Source organism: Artibeus jamaicensis, unplaced genomic scaffold (assembly GCF_021234435.1).
Source record: "Artibeus jamaicensis isolate MK-2021 breed Jamaican fruit bat unplaced genomic scaffold, CSHL_Jam_final contig_60, whole genome shotgun sequence".
Lineage (NCBI taxonomy): Eukaryota > Metazoa > Chordata > Mammalia > Chiroptera > Phyllostomidae > Artibeus > Artibeus jamaicensis.
The window spans coordinates 3,128,845-3,150,254 of record NW_026521900.1 but is presented as its reverse complement, the minus strand read 5'-3'; the positions used below and the strand labels follow the sequence as shown (position 1 = coordinate 3,150,254).

At 40.2% G+C, this 21,410-nt stretch overlaps 1 protein-coding gene across 1 annotated transcript; it reads right to left on the bottom strand.

Moving 5' to 3' along the window:
- Positions 1-260: 260 nt before the first annotated feature.
- On the bottom strand, positions 261-20,704 carry ATP6AP2 (ATPase H+ transporting accessory protein 2). The gene is made up of 9 exons (XM_037165264.2): positions 20,494-20,704; positions 14,608-14,738; positions 12,818-12,949; positions 8,096-8,191; positions 7,804-7,941; positions 6,871-6,924; positions 5,805-5,954; positions 4,666-4,785; positions 261-1,300 (listed from the first exon to the last, which is right to left on the bottom strand). Exons 1-9 carry the CDS (start codon positions 20,531-20,533, stop codon positions 1,106-1,108), a joined length of 1,056 nt encoding a protein of 351 aa, XP_037021159.1. The 5' UTR covers positions 20,534-20,704; the 3' UTR covers positions 261-1,105.
- Between the last annotated feature and the right edge of the window lie 706 nt (positions 20,705-21,410).

Here is a 21,410-nt window from a genome sequence, read left to right as displayed (position 1 = left end):
GTCTTTTAAAATGCTATAAGGAAATCTAAGCCTTTACTACCTAAAGTCTAATGTGAACTTATCATATATTCTGTATAAATTCTGTAAGTAATTAAAATTTCTACCTTCTACAATCTTAGCAGGCAGTGAGAATAAACAAATGTATTTTTTTAAAAAAAAGCAAGACTCTATATAACAAAATAGCCGATTCTGATTAAATAAAATCCTGATGCATTAGGATTTTACAATATAAAGTAGATTTAGTATTGAAATGACACAAATTTGGAATCATCATTAACTTTATTTGTCACTCTTTATAGACATTGGTCCACTTCCACATAAAAAGTAGGGAGCATGTACTTACACTTACTATTCTAGAATGACGCTGGACTACAAACCGTAGTATCTTATACAGAAGGAAGTTACTGGAGTAAAAAGGTTTTTATATTCATGCCCCAAGACATCCCCCAAATACTTGTTTTTGTATAAGTACGAGCATTTATAACTTCACAAAGCTAGTTTCTAATTAGATCAATGTAATATATTTAATACCTACCACTGTATCATCTGGATCACCAAACTTTCAAGATGTTACAAAAAGTCAGGTGCAGGTCCAAATCGGAGTGACTGTATATGCACATGCATAGTTTAGGGCTGCTCTAAAGTTAATAATCTTTTCTTGTTTCAGAGGTATTTACATCAAATTAAGACATTTACAACGGTTCATACTATTAATGACCCAAGTATCATTTTCACCTATCCTGTATAAGGAAGTTAAGCATTCAAAATCTAATAAATTCAGTGCATTTTCTCAACATAAATAACACAAGGTATTCTAAATGTTTTTACATTTACTTCAGTGCATTATTTTTGAATACTAAATGGAATGAAATTCTAATTAATGATTAGATCATAATTATTGAGCATATTATGTAATCTATCACACAAATCAATTCACACCAATACTGTAATTCACTCTAAAACAATTTCACAGGTACACACAAAATAAAGAACAAAATTTGCTTTTTTAAAAGTTTGAAGTACACCGTCCACACTAGAAGATTTACTTTCACAAAACAGCCAATTTCCAAACTCCTTTTCTAAGTTTGGCTTAAGGAAAGAAAGTTCAATCCATTCGAATCTTCTGGTTTGTCATTCTATAAATGATGCTATCATATCCAGGATCCATGTTCCAAATATTGTAGGAGGTGATAATCACAGCCAAGGCCAAGCCGATCATTATCCAAAGTACTATGTTGAAAATCACTGAATATTCAAAATTATACTTATATGACAGATTATAGGGACTTGATAGGTTATCCTACAATGAAGAAAAAAAAGAAAATCAAGAGGGAAGAATTTTAAGACAGGAAAGTATCCCAGTGTAATTGATTCAGTGATCTAACAAACATTTATTCCTAAGTGGCATAAGAGCTTATACTATAGGAAGCAACATAATCAGGTCTGTTTTCAAAAGAAACCCCTGGTGACCATGTGTAGGAGGCATCTGGGAAGAGCAGGCTGGGAAGCAGTAAGCCAAGGTCATGAGGTGGGACAAATGAGGGTGAGGGTTATGGCAGCAAGTATGAAAAAGAGACTGTAACCCCACAGCCCCAGCACAGGGCCACAAGTGAGACAGTAATTTAAACTGGAGGAGAAGATGGCTACACAGATACATGTGTTTACATGCAGGGAGCTTAGAGTTGAACAAACGTTAAAGGATTTCCCACTGGAAGACTTTTTTTGGGGGGGTAAATGAGATCTTTTTCACACTTACTTTAAATGTACATTCAGTAAGTTTTAGTGTATTTACAGAGTTGCAGTTATCACCACAACCTAATTTTAGATTTCATCACCCCACAAAGGAAGCTCAAGCGGAAGGCCTCTTTTTCTCGGTGAAGTAGGCAAGACCGTCAGTATGGAGTTGAGAGGCAGACATGGGTAAAGGAGAGTGACGGAAGTGGACAACAGGTAGTGACTGGAGGTACAGGCAGAATGGAATCCAATTTGATACCAACCTTCCACTTTAGAGTGTTCGTTTTAGTCTATTACGTTTAACAAAAAAATAAATCTTAAAATTTAGATTATACGTATAAAGTATTAATTTACGACACTGAAGATAATGAAAATCCAATGAGCACCTGAGTCTCACTCCTCACCATACATACAATAATTTCAAAAACTATTTTCTGATAAACTCAACTTGTTCATTAAAACAGCTGATTCATAAATTCAATCTGACATCTCAGAAAGACAAAGTAATAACTCCAGCTGTGCAAAACTGTCTTCTCAAACACTCAAAACAAGGGTACCTTCCTCAAACTGCTGCATTCTTCTTTGGAGTCACTTCACCTAAACTACCAGGCCTAAAATGGTCAATGTTCAAAGAATCTAGTATTTAAGTCTCCCGTTAAAATTCCAATCTGCCCTGGTGGGAGCAGCTCAGCAGATTTGAGCCCCGGCCTGTTAACCAGTGGTGGTCACCAGTTCGGTTCCAGGTTGGGGTATGTGCCTGGGTTGTGGGCCAGGTCCCCAGCTGGGGACGTGTGGTGCAGGAGGCAACAGATTGATGTTTCCCTCCCTCTCTTTTCTCCCTCCCTTCCCTTCTCTCTAAAAATAAATAAATAAAATAAACAATCTTTAAAAAAATGCAACTATGCTTTTTTAAAAAAGCATCTTGTTCTTTTTTTCCTTATTTGACTCCTATTTCTTTAATTAGTTTAAATGTTTACTTCATGGCCTATACCCATAGTCTATTACTTGAAATTCTTGGGTGTCTAATTCTACCATTTGACGCTTTGGTTACCATGCACTCATGTTAACTGGGTACACATGTGTTTTACAAGGTTCTGCACTCACATTTGGAGAGAAAAGTGTGTGGAGGGGGTCTCCCCCTCCATCATAACTTGTGGGGGAGGTGTGTCCTGGCAGAGAGGTTTTTATATTTACTTCTGCTGGGCACTACAGGTCTTACTAACCTAGGACCAGGGTATGAGAGCCCATGTGTAAATTTCTTGGCCTGGGGCTTCCTAGGACTTGCAGGTAATATAAAACTGAGCCCCAAACCCACATGAATGTAGTCCTTATGGTTAAGAATTCTCTAGGAGACATCCCCACCCCCACCCCACCTAGTACTACTATGAGTACACAGAGCACACTCTCTTTTTATTGTTATTCCAGTACAGTTGTCTCCATTTTCCTGCCACCACTTCCCCCCGCCCCACCCACCCCCACCTCTCGCCCTCAATCCTTCCTACCTTTGGCTTTGTTCACGGGTCCTTTATACATGTTCCTTGATGACCCTTATCCCTTCTTTCCCGTTATCCCCATCCCCCTCCCCTCTGGTTACCATCAATTTGTTAATTTCAATGTGTCTGGTTATATTTTGCTTGTTTGTTTTGTTGACTGGGTTCTAGTCCACTCTCTTACTGAGGACACAGTCTTTTCAGGGTCTGAGCTTTACATGGAAATGTCAGTTCCACTCCCTCCCACTCCCCCACCCCACGTTCAGGGACCAAAGACCTGATTCCCAGTCTCTTGGTAATCCAACTGGAAATGTCCCTAGAAATGCCTTGTCTGTTTACTACACAGTTTTCAAGTTCCTCTTTATTTTCTGAAGAATTTTCCTTACTTTCTTGAGAGAGAAACTATACACTCAAAATGGTGTTTATTTTTTCATCCAGCATTTCTGGATGCTCTATAGAAGGAAAAATTTTTCAGGTTGTCTCGCTTGACTCAGTCCTTCCACTCCAATTTAGAGTGAAACAATCTCAAACCAGTCATGTCCAGATTATCCTAAATAGGCATTACCTCTGACCACCTTCCTCTTAAGTCCCACACTGCAATCAGTAAAATTGAGCAGGCTGCAAATGGGTCCAAAGGGGAAAATAACTGGAATCTGATCCAAGAGATGAGGCCAATGACAGATATTCTCAGCCTCATGATGTTTTGGGGTGTCCACACTGCTGCTCTTGTATGTGTGCAAGTACACACACATGTTGAACTGTGGTCAGCACCCTTGCTTATGACTCTCTAAATGCTTAAAATCAAAGCAACATCCATGCCAAAAAGCTGCAGAACTAAATTATAAAGGGCGGACATGCAATGGATTTTGGAAAATGAGAGGCTGTACCGCAGAGACAATGTACCTATCTCCTGGGAAGCAGCGTCCCCAAACTGAGAGAGCCAGACCACTCCCTCACAGTAACTTGTGATGTGTCCTTGTAATACCAATATTTGAATTATCTTACTGGATTTGACAGATTTACTTTTATCCCTAACTCAAACTGTTGCATTATCTGATTATGCCCCAAAGACCTGTGCAAAACAAACATGCCTACGTGAATAAGAAACCTGTTTTGAGATTGGTTTTCAGGCTTACTAACTCGTTCATGCTACCATAGGTGATACAAGGCTTAGTGGATTTTTTTAAATTTAATTTCAATTTTAAAGCAGGATCTAAAAATGTACTCACCTCTTGTTTTAAGATTTTATTTACTTTTGAGAGAGGGGAATGGAGGGAGAGAGGGAGGGAAACATCAGTTGCTTCTCTCACGCCTCTAACTGGACACCTGGCTTGTAACCCAGGTATGTGCTCGACTGAGAATCAAACCAGTGACCTTTCAGTTCATAGACCAGTACTTGACCCACTGAGCTACACCAGCCAGGGCACAGAAATGTACTCACCTCTTGTTCTGCCTGAAGGATAGTCCTTGTCTTCCTCACAGGGGATGTGTCAAAGGATCTGACAGTCACTAGCTCTACCACTGCATTCCCACCGTAAAGACTATACATGTCATCTGCAAACTGAAGAGTTACTGACATTACTATAAATATTAAATACATATTCATTCAAATTATTTGTAAAACTTCTGTGCACCTTACAAAAATATATACTTACCTATTGGCTCATAAAATACAGTCTTAAAATAGGCAAGTCTTAAAGGTTTTGATTATGTTAAAATATTCAGAAAACTATTAAGCTTAAAAATACACTCCAATGTTCAAAATAACTTTTAAGAGCTTGGATTTGTTGGCATATAAATTGTAAGAAGGGAAGCAGAAAAGGGAAATGAATTCCTAAATGGTCTCTGGTTAATCATAAACATCTATAAAGATTTAACTTTGAAACCTCATCGAAGAGTTACAGGTGAGTAACTTCAAGGGCAAGAGAACGTTGACATTTATTACATACCTACTAAATGTCTGGTACTATGCTGCTGTTCCTCCTTCAGTTTTTTATAGTGTTTAATGGGTGCAGAGTTTCAGTTAGGGAAGATGAAAGTTCTAGCAATGGATTGTGGTGGTGGTTACACAATAATGTGAATGCCTTTTACTTAATGCCACGGATCTCTATACTTAAAAATGGTTAAAACAGTAAGTTTTATGTTACATATATTTTATTATTTTTTAAGATAGATTTATTAATTTATTAATTAATTAATTTATTTATTTATTTATTCTTAGAGGGTAACAGCAGGAGAGAGGGAGAGAAACATCACTGTGTGGCTGCCTCTTGAGCACCCCCTACTGGGGATCTGGCCTGCAACCCAGGCATGTGCCCTGACTGGGAATCAAACCAGCAGCCCTTTGGTTCACAGGCTGGCACTCAATCCACTGAGCCACACAGCCAGGGAAATGTGACGTATATTTTAGCATTCGAGACATAACACACATCTTTGACCTACTCCATCCTTGGTCACTAAAATTAGATAGAGGTCCTCTAAGACTTCAATCAACATTATTTCACAAGCAAATTTTTCCCATTAAGAGGCTAAAAGTGAAATGGTCATACTCTAACCTCTCATACCCCATTGATAATTTACCTTTTGTAGAGCATCAACAAGGATTTTAGAAGCATCTCTGAATTGTTCAGAATCTTCTCCATAATGTTTCCCAATTTCATCCAAACCTGCCAGCTCCAGTGAATATAAATCAGGAGAATGATCTCTGGCTAGATGCTTATGTCGAGACAACTGAGAACAAACAAACAAAAGGAAGTAAATGAAGTTATGTCAAATACAGCCAGTCAAAGTTCTATGCCTAACTAAACTAGGCTGAACAGAACCATACCAGTGTGCCACCATATACAAATAGGTTAAAATAGTGGCAAAATGGAGCTGGTTTAAATGGGACTTTCGGATAAAACAAATCCAACATAAGTCTGATTTTTAAGAGCACTTACTACCTGAATATTTAATTAAAGCTCTTTTAAAAATTCTTTAGTTTCAAAACATTTAGATGTGAAAGAACAGGTGGTGGGACCAATCTGATCCCAGGACAGCACGAACCACCAATGCTCAGAGAGCAGACACTTCCCACACGCCCTCCCGGGCCACCTCCCCAGCCCCCAGCACTGTGCTTCCAGACTCCTGGAGGCGACCTCGCTGGAAAAGTCTGGGTAACAAATTCAGTCGACAGCAAACATGTGAGTTTTTCTATTTCAATCACAGGAGGATTTCTTTTTTAAATCATCCACCAAAAAGGAAAATATACCCTTCAGGCAGATTTATTCCCTTCCTGACTTCGTTGACAGCGTTGTTAGTCCAAATTGTTATTTCTACTTTAGATATAGGATTTAAGTCTTAATGTCTGACAAGAAATCAAAAGCCAAGTCAGTGCTGCAGCTAGGGTGGCCCACCCAAGCCCTGTATTCTTGGAGGATACTCACTGTTTCCTAAGTGTAGAGATCCAAAAAAATTTGACTAACAGGAGATGAAATAAAAATTCCCACTACCACCATTAATTCTTCAACTTTCACAGCACCATAAATAAACCCAGTGTATACTTGATCGAACTTTTCTACTGGTTTCACTATTATTCAAAGATTTTCTAGAAATGTCTCCTGGAACTAAAGTAAATTGAACTGAAAAATTAGAGTAGCTTACTTACCAAACTTGAAATATCATGTAGAACTTGCAGTTCAGACAAAAAGAGCAGGTCAACCTGCAGAGAGCCAAAAGAAATAAGCAATACTTTAAATATGCATCAGAGACCTTATATGCCATTTATCAAATAAGGCATGGGATATTAGAAATGTTAAGCACTTAAATGAATTTATGTAACAGTTGTCTTCCACTTGGTAGGTTCATTTCAATTGAAAATGCATATGAAACATTACTTCCCAACAGAAATGTGATGGTCATTCCCCAGCACAGTGACTTCTATTCTATAGCCATATTTCTGATAAAGCATCCAAACACTTCATTTTCCCCTCAGGGTATCAGAATATTGTGGCACACTGCAGCAAGATCCTGCCAGTGGCCCAGTTCGCTCACAGCACTTGAACATATTCTATACTGGAGAATAAAAGATGGTGGTCCTGGTCAACCTTAGCAGGTAGAGGGGAGAGTGCCAGAAAGGTTCTGGCACTAATGCCAGGTGGTTAAGAGGGTGCATGAGCACGTGGTGAAACTGTCAGACAGGAGTCATCAGTAAGGGTGGCTCCCTCCACTGCACTGTCAAGAATGAAGTAGAAAAATGAGGTAACACGTCAGAAGTGGCAGTGAATGACAGCGCCCACATTACCAGACTGACACAGCTCTATCAGCCACCAAGTAAATTCTGTGATTTCTGATTTGTCCGGATTAATCAGTGGCAACCCCCATGCTAGAATGTAATACCATTTTCCTACTACAGCTCAACTCACAAAAGGAGTTTCTTTAAGAGATTCATAAGAAAATTACGCTAAAGAAGAATCTACTCCAACTGTAAATTTGCAGAACTTTTCATTTTCTAAAATGTGAAGTTTGCTCTAAAGTCCAGAGCATAAGAAATGGAAAACCACTAATGATATTAATTTACTCATTCAGTAACTGTACTTACTTCATTGTTCCTACTCAGAGAATTGAGGGGAAGTGAATTGAGAACAGAGTTATCTTGAAACAGGCGATTGCGGAGCTGTCGTAACGTTACTGAAAGATCTTCAAACACTGAGTTTGCCTTCCCCACCATATACACTCTCTGCAGGAAGAATCCAAAATTTTAAGTTTGTTCTACAGATTAATTCCAATATACAGAGGTCTGACAGCACTGTTCATAAAACTGGTTTTAAATTTCCACTAAATAATGAAAGCTAATTTTTAAAAGCATCTTAAATAAATATTGTATCACTTACTTCCTCACTGGGAGCCAACTGCAAAACTACAGGAGTTTCTTCAGAAAATAAGGAGTGAATGGAATTTGCAACACTGTCAAGACTAAAAGGAACTGCCTGAAATGTAAGAGTAAGACCTTAATTATTACCTGAATCAAAGTGGGAAGAAAAATCATTCAGATGGTATTAAAATAGGAGCCTTCAGAGCCCTGGCTGGTGTAGCTCAGTGGATTGAGTGCGGGCCTGCGAACCACATGATCACGGTTCGATTCCCAGTCAGGGCACATGCCTGGGTTGCAGGCCAGGTCACCAGTGGGGGATGCACGAGGGGCAATGACACATTGAGAAACACACAATATTTCTATAAGAGAAACATTGATGTTTCTCTTTCTCCCTCCCTTCCCCTCTAAAAATAAATATTTTCTTTAAAAAAAGAAAAGGAAAAAAGCTCCAGCATTTTCTATGGAAATTCAAAAGACCCAAATCATCCAAACACAAAGAGCCCTTTTCAGTGCAGAGAAGATCAAACGGCCTCCTATGGGCCAATGAGAATGTCTCCCAATGTGCCTAAATAGGAAATAACTTGTAAACACAAAGGATGCAATACTATCTTGCACAAACCATCATGTCCTGGTGGTCATTTGTGTATTTGAAGCAATACATTTGGTTTCAATATTAAATATGCCACAAAGAATGCATATTCTATAACAAAGTATTAACTTGCATTCAAGAGGTCAGAAGAATTTGAATTTAATTGAACTGAAAGAGAAATAGCTCTCATTTTTCATTTCAAAGTTTTAAAAATGTTTAATTAGATTTAGTGTTTATCTTTGTATACACTGAAGACTCTTGTCTGCAAGGCATAAAGTATGTCGTAAGTTCATAGGTCTTTTATCTTAGGACGTGATATTAAATTGAAATAACCAATTGTGCTAAAATCTCCTTTTTCCTTGAATTTTTAAAATTAAAGTGTAACATACATATAATACAGTACATAAATCTTGGGGTAACAGCTCAAGGAATGTTTACAAATGGATACACTCATCTAATGCAACCAGATCAGACAGAAGAACATTATCAGCACCCTAGAAGCCTTCCATAGCCCTCCCTCCGCCCCCAAAAGTAACCAAAATTCTGACTTCTATTCCCATAGATCTCTTTTTACCCATTATTTTTAACAATAAATTATGGGAAATTTTCCCCTCAAAGTAATTGTTCTCAATGTTATGGTATTAAAACAAGCAGTATAGTAGTCGTGGTTTTGTTTTAATGGAGATTTCTTAACAGTAATTTTTTTCACTAATTCCCTTTACTATTAAAAGGTTCATGTTTATAAGCAGCAAATTAATGCTAACATGGTGCAGGCAGAAGTTAATGTTGTTATATAAATCTTACTGATCAAATTCCACCATTCAAATTTTCTCCATTTCATGTTCCTGTGGAACAAGATCGTATTTTTCTCTCAAGATGCATACTAACTCTTTCCAAAATCCTCTTGAAATGAGTTAATCAGCAATTGAAGAAGGGAGAAGTTCAAACTTGCAAAAGTATATTGTCACCAGTTCCCTGAGTCAGCTGCAAGCAAGCTCTCCCTTTCCAATCACACAGTTCACCTCCTCAGACTTTGGAGGGAATGCTACAACATGTAATAATTTCTGCAGCCTCATTTCACCGAGTGAAATGGCACTCATGGCAGGAAAGTTGAAGATTAAAGGTAACACATCCCTAGCAATCAAACTGGAGAAGCTGCTGAGTCAGATGATCACCAAACTGTGAAAGAAAAGAAAAAAATTATATGGCCTGCTAAGCTCAAAAGGAAAGAGCTTGGCTGCTTAAAATATAGTGATTACTTTCTTCCACTGTATTATAAGGATACGCATTGTTTGTCCTGGAGAAAATGGAATTTCTATATCTGCACGAATCGAAATTCTAATGAAAACAGCTAGCTAATCAAATAGAAGCTTCTTTAAGTGGAATTCTAAGACATTCAATTTTTTTCTTCTATTTTGTGGGTTTTGCCCTCTGAGCCTTACATTTCATTTACCACCTACTGCCAGGAAAAGTATTAAGAGCAGTCAATCACGGTCAAGGACTAATACGGGCTCATTTCACATCTTCTACTCATGTAAAATGAGGTTAGTCTGTTTTAAAATGTTTAGTTTTAGATTGTATGCTAATGAAAATCTTGATAGCATCTTAAATTTCCCCAAATTATGTTAAAGGGGTCTGCCACAATGATTTTCACAGAAATCACAGACTTATGTACTTATTAAATAATCCTTGTACCTTTTGATTTTTATTGTTCCTTTCCTTCTATTTGCTCTGAAATTCTGGTTTGTTTAGTTCATTAATTTCCAGTCTTTTAATTGTCTAACATGTACATTTAAGGCTATAAATTTTCCTTTCTTTACCACTTTAGCTGTATAGCACAATTTTTAAATATATGGAACATTCATTGACATTCACATCCAACTACTTTGGAAATTTTCAGTGATTTTTCTCCTCAGTCCACAAATTATTTAGGAGTGCATCTATTCCAACTTTCTTTTCTTTGCTGACTTTTTAAAAATTTCATGCACCATATAGAAAAAAAGTTTATATGTACAAATTAAGGAGACAAATAGCTTTATAAGACTTTTTATGATAAATAAGTTTTCCACTACCCTCATTCTCCACTCCTGTGAGGCCCTCATTTTCAAACACTCTGTTTCCTTTTCCTTTTACCACCATCTCTAAATAATATATTACACATTTGGGTTTTTCCATTTTAGGCATTATCTATTCATCACCCACTATAGAAAATGAGAGTTTAGCTGTCCCGCATCACCAACTGCAGCAGCACGCCCTGCCCCATATGCGTACTCCATTTCTCTCTTCCCACCCTCCCAATAGTTCTATCATAATTTTCACTGGATCAATATCATTTCATTATTATGACTTAGTTCTTGCTCTTCGGGTCCCTAATGGCAGCAGCTAAGAAATCTGCTATCATTCTATTCTCATTCCTTTGTAATGACAGTCTTTTTTCTGAAGCTTTGAAGATTTTCAGTGTTCTTGATGGCTCTTCAATTTCATTATGTCTAGGTGTTGATTTGGCTTTAGCCTACTGGGTGTTCACTGTGCTTTAAACCTGAAAAGTCATATCTTTTGTGGGGTTTTTTTTAGCCATTTCCAAATACATTCTTGAGGTACTGCTTTGTTACTGCTTTCAGATTTAACTGTACTGTGGTCAGAGAGGATGGTTTGTAGCATACTGATAACGTATTTGTTAGGATCTGCCTTCTGACCTTGTACATGGTTCTTTTTTGTAAGCATATTATGTGTGCTTGGAAATAATCTATATTACACCACAGGAAAGTCTGAAAAAACTTTCCAAAAACTCATCATCATACAGACCACAGTCTCACAATGTAATGAAATTAGAAACTGAAAAATTAAAAATGATTTTAAAAGAATCCACACATTAAACATTTCTAAATAACTCATGAGTAAAGAAATCACAGTATAAATTGTGAAACATCCAGGAGTGAATGTCAATGAAAGCACATGTCTTATAGCTGCCTTACAGTTTCTATCCCTTCCTTTAACTCTCATAATTTTAATGTGTGCATTTTCAAATCTCTCTGAGATGAGTCTCTTGGGAATGAATTGTTTGTTGCACCTGCTGACTCCCTCATGGCATTTTTTTCCTCCAAGTGCTTTGTAAACTCAACTTCTCTTTAAATTTTTTCCCCCAAAGGAGCCTTGGACTGTGGAGGTATCTATATGGGTGGGCTGTGCGAATTTGGGACCATCCTGCAGTTCTGATTTCCCTTAGGGGACTGTAAGGGTCCCATGGCTGAGGTGGCCAGCAGCTCCTCTATGGTAGCCCTGGGGCAGCTGGGGTTCTACTTGTCCTCCTTTCAATAACAAGACAGCATTCTGCAGACCCTGGCTTTCTGCATGAACACAATTCCAGCTTCAGCTCCTGCTCACCACTGTGGCTTCTGAGTTTTCTATTCAAATGTGGCACCTGTGTGTGTCCCTTACTTGTTTCCAGTTCAGTTATGCACAGAATAATGTTTTGGTGACTTCTATATACTTGTAGTGGGAGGAGGGCCTCTCACAACCGCTCAGTCAGCCATACTGCTTGAAAGGCTAATGAAGGAGTAAGTGAGCCAGCCAAGTAGCCACCAGTCTCCTTCTTATACAAAAATGAGGTGATATTCGGAAGGAAAAGTGACAAGATAATGTCCAAGAAGTGTCAGAAGGATACCCCCCTAAATGGTTTCAGTTTTTCAAGCCTGATTTCTCTACCTTTTTTTAAAGCTTTTAAAAAAAGATTTTATTTAATTATTTTTAGAGAGAGGGGAAGGGAAGGAAAGAGAGAAACACCGATGTGTGAGACACAACATGGATTGGTTGCCTCTCGCACACCCTCAACTAGGGGACCTGGCCCGCAACCCAGGCATGTGCTCTGACCTGGAATCAAACCTGCGACCTTTTGGTTCACAGGCCAGTGCTCAATCCACTGAGCCACACCAGCCAGACCTCTCCACCTTTCACCTTACTACTCCCATCCAGAGAAAACAGTTATCAAAAATTTATAACCACTGTGTTTTTTTTAAAAGAGGTTGTTTTACTTATCAATCAGTGCATCAAAAAATAATAATAATAAGTGTGCTTAGAGCCCAATTCATAACGATTGCTGACAAGACAAAATTAAAACTGCACCTCTTTCATTTTTTTATAATCAATACTCACATTCTCCAAAGGGTATGAAATGACACTGCCTGGGGACAGAGCGAGTTTGTCCACCCCCTTCACCATCACCATAACAGTAGCCTGAGGACGATGGAATAGGTTACCCACGGCAAGTCCCGGCCAAGAGAGGTCCTAAATGTGGAAAAGCATGAAATGGTGCTTAATTATCAACTCAGTAAACCATGCCCTGGGAACATCTAATAAACAGAGTTAAGGGTTTCTAGGATGACACTGTAAATGAAAATTCACAGGAAGAGCAAATGTTTTATTTAAGGCAGTAGTTACAATCTCCTCATCCTTAAGGATGTGGATTTCCACCTTCTTTATTTTCTTAAAAACGTCTACAGATTTCAATAGTAAGCGACCTCAAATCTTTGATGGAAAACAGCAGGCCAGTAAATAAAACATAGGTACTTTTCAGATTCCAGGTCACAAAATCGTCTTGTCTTCATGTAACTGTGGACATATTCTTCCCCCATCACTGTTTGTCCTTATCTACAGCATCACTTGCCTCTTTCCGGTGGCAAGACTATCATTTCGACATTCTGTTTAGACTAAGCTCTTTATAAATAAAACAAAATTCCTGCTGAAAGGAATTCATATTAGTTTACTCGCAGTTATTTCTAGAGATTATTTTAATTGCCATTTGAAGTCAAATTTAAGTCTGTAAAGAACGAACTGCAAATTTCATCCTTAAATGTAAACAACCCTTCAGTTCACTAGGAGCTCAGGAGCTCCGCCCATAGGCCTGAGGGAGAGTCCTGATGCAGGGCTTCTGCTCTGCAGGGCACTCAGGACCTTGGAGGAACATTCCTGTGAGTGACTGATGGTATCTGGAAGCCACATCAAAGCACCAGACTTGTAAAATGTGAGGAGATAATCACAGGAAGATAGGGCAGCAAATGGATTTCCGAATTCCTTTTCTTCTAGCCCACAGCTTTAGATTCCTCATACTGACTGGATCTAGGTCTGCAGTGCTACGTCAGGTAAGCAGCCAGTTAATATAACATGTTACAGCTTAAGTGTAGGAAATCACGGCCCCAGGCTATTCCCTAACTACTGACAACACTATTTTCCTAAACTCGGACAAGATGCATACACATTTTATCATTTATAACAAATTGTAAGAGACTGAATGTTTGAGTCTCCCATGCCAAATTCATATACTGCAATCCTAACCACTAAAGTGATGGTGTTTGGAGGCAGGGCCTTAGGGAGGTGATTAGGTTAAAAGGGTGGAGCTCTCATGAATGAAGTTAGTGCCCTTATAAAAGAGACTCCAGACAGCTCACTCACCCTCTCTGCACTGTGTGAGGATACGAGAAGTCTATAGCCTGCAACCTGGAAGGAGGGCCCTCACTACAACCTGACCATGCTGGCACCCATCTCAGACTTCTAGCCAGAGAACAGTAAGAAATGTCTGCTGTTTATAAGCCACCTAGTCTATGGTACTTTGTAACAGTCCCCTGAACTAAGACACACATCCATCATGTGTACTGAAAAAAATAAAATGATACATCCAATTAATAGGAGGACAGATGCATTCTCATACATACAAAGAATGTCACTACTATGAACAAACTATTAGCTGGTTAATGATTTATAAGGATTTGGTTTTATAAGCCAAGCTTGGTACTTATCCAAAATCCCCCCAACTACAAATGAGCTTTTTTACTTTTACAATCAGTACCAAGTAAATCTGTTTGCTTGTTGCTTTCTTGGGCTATTAACAGAGATCAACAAAAGTGCTTTCTGAAGCAGCTCCAAATACTTTTTAAAAACACACATACTTCTTTCACAGAGAAGCCCATGGATAATGCAGCCACATCTGGGATTCGCTCTCCTGGTATAGGCCACTTTCCATCGCGGAAAACAACAGACCCTGGTGATCTTAATATGCTAAACTCATTCCCCAAAACACCTGAGAAGAAAACAGATTAGTAAATGAATGATCAGCATCATAAATCTTTTGCATCCATGCTGAAAATTATTAAATGTTTCCCCATTCCCTTTGACTTAGCACACTAAATTATGATTAGACAAAGTGCTGAATCCTAAATAAATATCAGTGAATTCTTTTTCAAGGTATGACTCTAAAAAATTCTACAGTGACAAAGATACAACTATGAAGCCAGGTTCTCCTAATACTCTAGATGCCTTCCTACAAATGGCTCTTAAACAGGGGCATGTGGCAATCTTTCAAGAATTAGATATAAGTGGCACTTCTCCCCAATTTAAGAAACAAAAAATAAAACCCTAGCACAGACTAACAAGGAAGAAAGGAAAGTTAAATCTCTAAATTTTTTTTTATCACTGACCCTCTTCAAAATGCAAATTCATAAAATTCCTATCATTTCACCCTAAAACTATAGCAGGTTAGTATATCTTAGCAAAGATCCTATCTTTCCTTTAATCCTACAGGCAAACCTAGTGAAAATGAGGACTGTCAAATGGGGGAACATGTTACCAGTCAGAATATAAAACACTTTGGACTTGAGAAACAAAATCCAGAAAACAGTATTTCCAATGGACATATCAAGTAGGTGAGAAAAGGTATTCTATTCTGTAATAATATAGTCAACTAGTCTAAGGGTATGGGACTGGGTATTAAAAGGTGAAGGATGAGAATAAAGGGACTCATTTATAGGCCCTCCAAGGCTATGGATGAGGTATCTGGCCTGTTAACCCATCCCGTGTTAACCCAATGATTTGAGTTTACACAAGGCCAAGTAGCTAATGGAATCTTTTGGGTTCCTATGAAAAGATGAGCTCCAAGCCCAAAACAAATCTTATTCATGCCTAGCATGGGACATAAGGCTTTAATAAAGCATCATTGTTATTCTCTTGACCTAAGGAAACTAACAGAGAGTCTGGGAATAAAGTTGGAAGCAACAGCAAATGTTCTGGTGTTGCAGTGTTGGCAGTAAATAAAAGGCCTCGGGATGATGCTGATACAGCCTGGGGAGTTATGAGTTTCAATTCAGCGCAGCCACCAGAGCAGAAATTTCCAAATTGTTCTAGCTTGAGGCAAACCAAAAAAAAAAAAAAAAAAAAAAAAACATTAGCAGAATAGAATGGCCGTTTGTAACTAATAAACATCTTAGGTCACTTAAGTAGTAGTTATTACAAACTTTAAGAAAAATGGGGCAGCAAGAGACTCGTACTTTCAAAGTAACACACATTTTAAAGATTTTATTTATTTTTTAGAGAGGGGAAGGGAAGGAGAAAGAGAAGGAGAGAAACATCAATGTGTGGTTGCCTCTCACATGCCCCAATCTAGGGACCTTGCCCACAACCCAGGCATGTGCCCTGACTGGGAATCCCTGCAACCTTTGGTTCGCAGGCCAGCACTCAATCCATGGAGCCACACCAGCCAGGGCAGTAACACACATATTTAAAAAAAACCATAGTGCATCTGGAGATAGCCGTTTTAAGACATGGCCCTACTCACTCAACCCCAATAAAGTTATGCTAAATTACTTCACCTCAAATTTATAGTCAGTTAGATTCAACTTCTGTGCCTTAACAACAGTCCTTCAGGAGCCTAAGCTTTAGAAAACCTTAGTCATGGACTCTCCTATACCACAAACTGCTGCTTAATGCAGGTATTTATTTCCAGATACCTGGATACCTGACAGAATGTCACGTGTTCTCTACCAGAAGGGGGACATCATGTCAACTTACAAACACTACGCTTGCCTGCAATCATCTCCACTGTCCCAACAGTCTAGTACTTTGAAATGTTTTCCCTTTTACTGAACTGAAATGGGCTTCCTTATTTCTTTCACCTTTGATCACTCCTGACCCAGGTCTCATCAGATAACCTTATCTCTAGCTTCAAGAGAAAACAGAGGAATTCCTCCAACTACCCGCTTCCTCTCTCTACCACCAATTTGTCTACCATGAGCCTCTCTCCTTATCTCTCCTTCCACATGCTGGCAGGGATGTTGCTCTCCCAGTCTAAAATACCAGTAGCCCTGTGGTTCAGTCTTCTTAGGGACCTTCATTCATTCACCTACTAAATTATTCATTCAGTGTTTATCAAGCCACTATCCTGGGACCATGTATCAGGAGATAGGTGCCTATATATGGCTATAGGTATAAAAAGCTGGCCCTGCAGAACATAAGCTCCACAGGGGCAGGGATTTCAGTTTGTCCTGTTCACACAACATCCCCAGGACCTCCTAGGACCTGATAGTGTTATGCAATAAATACTTGCTGAGTTAGCGCATGAGTGAAGCCACACTTTACACTACCAATTTTCCCCTATTAAGTGGCTCTTTCACTTCAGCATAAAAATACTGTTAGGGCCCACCCTTCTAAAAGTAAAACCACAAAAAAAAATCCTTCGGTCCTCTCCCAGCTTCCACCAGCCTCTCTGCTTCCCTTCAGGGCAAGAATCCTGGCACAGCAGCCTGCGATATTCGCTTCTCTGTGCCTTCATGTGACATTTGCTACCTGCTCCACAGCTCTGACCCCACATGCCACTGAAATGACTCACCAAATCCCAAAGACCTTGATTTACTTAACTCCCGGAAGCATCTGACACCCCACCTTGGCCTTCACAAGCCCGCGCCCCTGGTTCTTCTTCCAATCCCTCTGGCTGCTTCTCTTCAGTTTCTTTCCCTTTCTGTCCATGAAAGCCGAGATGTCCAGACTGTTTAGGTTTCAACCCTTTCAGTACAAAATTTGAAAGTAGCCCCACTACACATATATTTATTTACAAAGTATACACTTGTAGTCTAATACATTTTATATTCATAATATATTATAAAGCACACAAAAATGGAAATCTTTTAAAAGGAGATACCTGTGTAGTATTCTTCCCAGTTTAATCATGAGAAAATATCAGACAAACTCAAACTGATGGACATTCTACAAAATAGCTGACCATTACTATACCAAAAAAAAAAAAAGAGGGGGAAGAGATAAAAAGTAAATATAAATGGAGGTTGTAGTACATTCTTCCTGATCCCGGTAGATCAACTAGCATACTCCACTTGATCTGAGGACTCCATTCCTGACCTTCACTGCTTTCTGGGCCTACTTGTCTCCCCTAACACCAAAACACACTGATGGCTCCCAGATTTTGATTTTCAGCCTAGATTTCTCTTGCGCCTTAGACCTACACACCCAACAGTCTGCTGAGCATTTCATTCTAAGTTAGTCCCATGGGTCCTTCAAATTCAACAGGTTCAGAACTGAATTTACCATCTTTCCACACGCTCCCCTTGTATTCTCTGTATCTATGGATGGTATCACCTTCCACCCAGAGGCTCAAAGGGGTCCCTTTAAATCCTTCCTCGGCACCACAGCTCATCAACCACTGAATTCTGTCGATCTTTTTTCCTGATTATCCCACAAATCCTTTTACCTCCATGTCCAGTGCACACTATTCAGGCACTCACAAGGCTTGCTGGAACCAGCCACCCAATGACCTGCCTTATTATCAAAATACAGATCTGTTCATTCATCCTTCAGCTTAACCACCTGCACTCACTGCCCAGAGCATTTGAGACAAAAATCCAAAACATAATACCCAAGGGCACCTCACCAACATTACCTCTAGGATCTCTCAACATAACCTGTTAACCTCTACACATTCAGGCCCCAAACTATTATCTGCTCTCATACTTCTGTGCTTTTACACATGCTGCTTTATTAGAAATGCCTTTTCTTCCCACCCCAACCTTTCACATTTGTCCTGTGAGTGCCCCCCCCACCCAGGGAAATTTCCCTCAGCTTCCCAATCTGAGCTACGAGCTAAATCCTATACCCTTTGGGAACCCCCACCATCCTATACTGTGATCTAAGAATGATCAATGGAATCCATAAGGGAAAAAAATAAATAGATCCTACTTTTTAACCTCTGGGACATCAGTGAGCAAATCAAATCCCTCTTCAAAGGACAACCCTTCAAATTCCACGTGTTTCTTACCCTTGGCCTTTTCCTCTCCAGGAATTTTTTCTCCAACCTGAATTTTTTCAAATACTCCTTATGACATGGTATTCATTACCCTGATTCCCTTCCTCTAGTCCCTCTTTCTGACTTGGTAAACCCATTTAAATGGACTCATTTTTTTCTCAAATAAGGAAGTCTGATCTCTTAAAGATGTTTTCCACTAAGTCACATTTAGTCATTGCGGAAAAAAGTAATTTAACCTCAGCAGACAAGACCAAGCAACGCCAAAGCTGGCAAGATCAGATTCTTGGTCTGTATGAACTAGACTATTCTAGTCAGGAGAACATGTTCAAACCATGTACCAAACCCAAAACAAATAACCCCCTCAAACCTCACTGAATCAAAACAATATCACATAACATTAAACATGGAATTCGAAGATGTTCAAATAAATCATAGTATCGGAGATTTTTAAATTTCAAAAACTAAACTTAACATTTTTTAAATTCCACTCAAGTAACTTACTAGACAGGTCAGAATGACTTTCCAGAGACAGACACAAGAAGAACAAAACAACCCTAAAATGTGGAGAGCATGAAAGTAAATGTAATTATCATGGACCCAACACTAGGCACTGCAGGGACAAAGAAGACCTGCAGATTTCAAGATCATCAGTGGTCTATACCCCCATGCCCAATTAAACCACCATTCCAAATGTGGGTTGTCCCAGCATTTCACAAAGCAGAGACAGACACAGGCCTCCTCAAGATTTTTAACCTACAGGTTTTAAACCAATACAATGGCTAACAAGAGTACTCAACTCCTCCAAATTGTTTTCAATTTGCCCTCTTGTTGGTCACTGTCTGCGCCCCTTTCAGCCCCCATCATTTCTGCATTCCCACCGTGTGTGCCACAACACATGTAAAGGAAAAGGCCCTCAATCTGGAGCCAGCTGATCTGGGTTCAACTCCAGTTTTGCTGCTTGTGTGGTGGTGGGTAATTTATTTAGGCTTAATCACTCTGTAAAACGATGTTGATATCCTAAGGATTGTTGAAAAATTAAATGAATTACATGATGTACAGGAAGAGGCTAAATATTAGCTGACTTGCGGGCCCTATGCTGAATTCCAGGGAAGCTAGGTCCCACTCAGAAAGCTACCATTATCTGACATGTGACCCTAAGAACGTGACTCACATCTTAGTTTCCAAATCCTTAAAACTGTTAACTGTTACAAACTATTAAGAGGCACTTTGAATTCGCCTTTAAAAATAATCATACAAAATCAATTACTCCACCTCCAACTTTTGTATCCTGAAACAATCACTGATGACAACTGCCAGAAATGAAGACACCAGAAAAATGCAAAGAAATGCAGCAGCTGATGACACCTAAGAAGTCGCCCTTCCCTTCTTCACAGAGGGCTGCGGTTCAACACTTGATTGAGAAATGCATTGCCGTCCTCTGAAGCGCCACCCTAGCCGGAAGAGGCCGGGATGAACCGAGGCTCGAGACAACACAGGCGGACGCGCCTTCCACGAAGAGGCGGAGGGTGGGGCCAGCTCACAAGCCCCCCACGCAACCCAGCACGGCCGGACCCCGACACACCACTACCCCCTACCCTCGGCCGCGCCGACACAGGAAGGAAGCTGAGACGAGGCTGCTGCCCCTTGCCCGCACTGCGACACCCGCCCCACAGCTCACACCCTTAGCCACTCCCGACCACCGAGGCTCCGAGCCTCCCGGACCGCGCCCCGCGAGCCCCCCGGTCCTCACCCGCAACCAAAAAGGACAGAAGCATGACGAGCACAGTCATGGTTCCTCGAAGCCTGCAGCTGTACAGGGGGAGAACAATGAATGGGCCAAGCGAACGCGAGTGACCAAGGCAGCACTATTGGGTGACGACCTCCAGCTTGACCTGAGTCCCGGAGACCTCTCCGTTGTTGCCTCGCTGGGCCGGCAGCCGCTCTCTCCACCAATCACCAGAGACGCCGCGACCTGCGAGAGGGGCGTAGCCGAGCCGCTACGTCAGTGTGATGGGCGTGTCTAACTTGACGGACGGAAGGCCCATCTAATGGTTGACAGGAATTGCGGAGCCTGGCAGTCCCGCCCCCTGGCCCATGACAACCAGTCACGAGATGGAGGGTAGGGTGGGGGGTCGCAGGATGGGAGAAGACAGGTCCTGTCCAGGGTTCCAGCGAGCCCACGGCATGAGGCTTCTACCCGGGTGCGGACGCTTTGGCCAGTCTCGGGTTACGGTTTCTTACCGGGGTGTTTGTCTTTCCCGGTCGCGTGGCTCCGCCCTGCCACAGGTATAGTAGTGGAAGCTGCGTGACTGGTTTGGGTTTCGATTTAACAATTGCACAGATGCTGAGCACCAGCTGGGAGGAAGCTAGGCGCCCCCGGGAACCCCTGTCCTCCAAATGAGGCACGACGAATAATTTTTGGTATAAATATGTCGTGACATGGGACGTATTTATACCAAGAAGAAATTGTCGTTTTTCTGAAATTTCAAATATACCTGGGCGCCCCGTGTTTTGATTTGCTAAATCTGGTAACCCTACTACGTAAGACTTTCTGATCTACCAGGAGTGATGTTACAGGAACATTAATTACTTTCATCATCCATTCACTCAGTATTATGTGAGGGCTAGACATATTAATTAGGCCAGGATCCTCCCTTCCCACAGCTT

What these genes read in the sequence shown, in the direction of transcription:
- ATP6AP2 (XM_037165264.2), bottom strand. Translation starts at nt 20,533, where the DNA reads ATGACTGTGCTCGTCATGCTTCTGTCCTTTTTGGTTGCGG. An exon ending in TACATGATATTTCAAGTTTG is followed by an intron (nt 5,955 to 6,870) that starts GTAAGTAAGCTA and finishes GTTTGTTCTCAG; the next exon opens with TTGTCTCGACATAAGCATCT. An exon ending in TCCTTCAGGCAGAACAAGAG is followed by an intron (nt 1,301 to 4,665) that starts GTGAGTACATTT and finishes TCTTCATTGTAG; the next exon opens with GATAACCTATCAAGTCCCTA.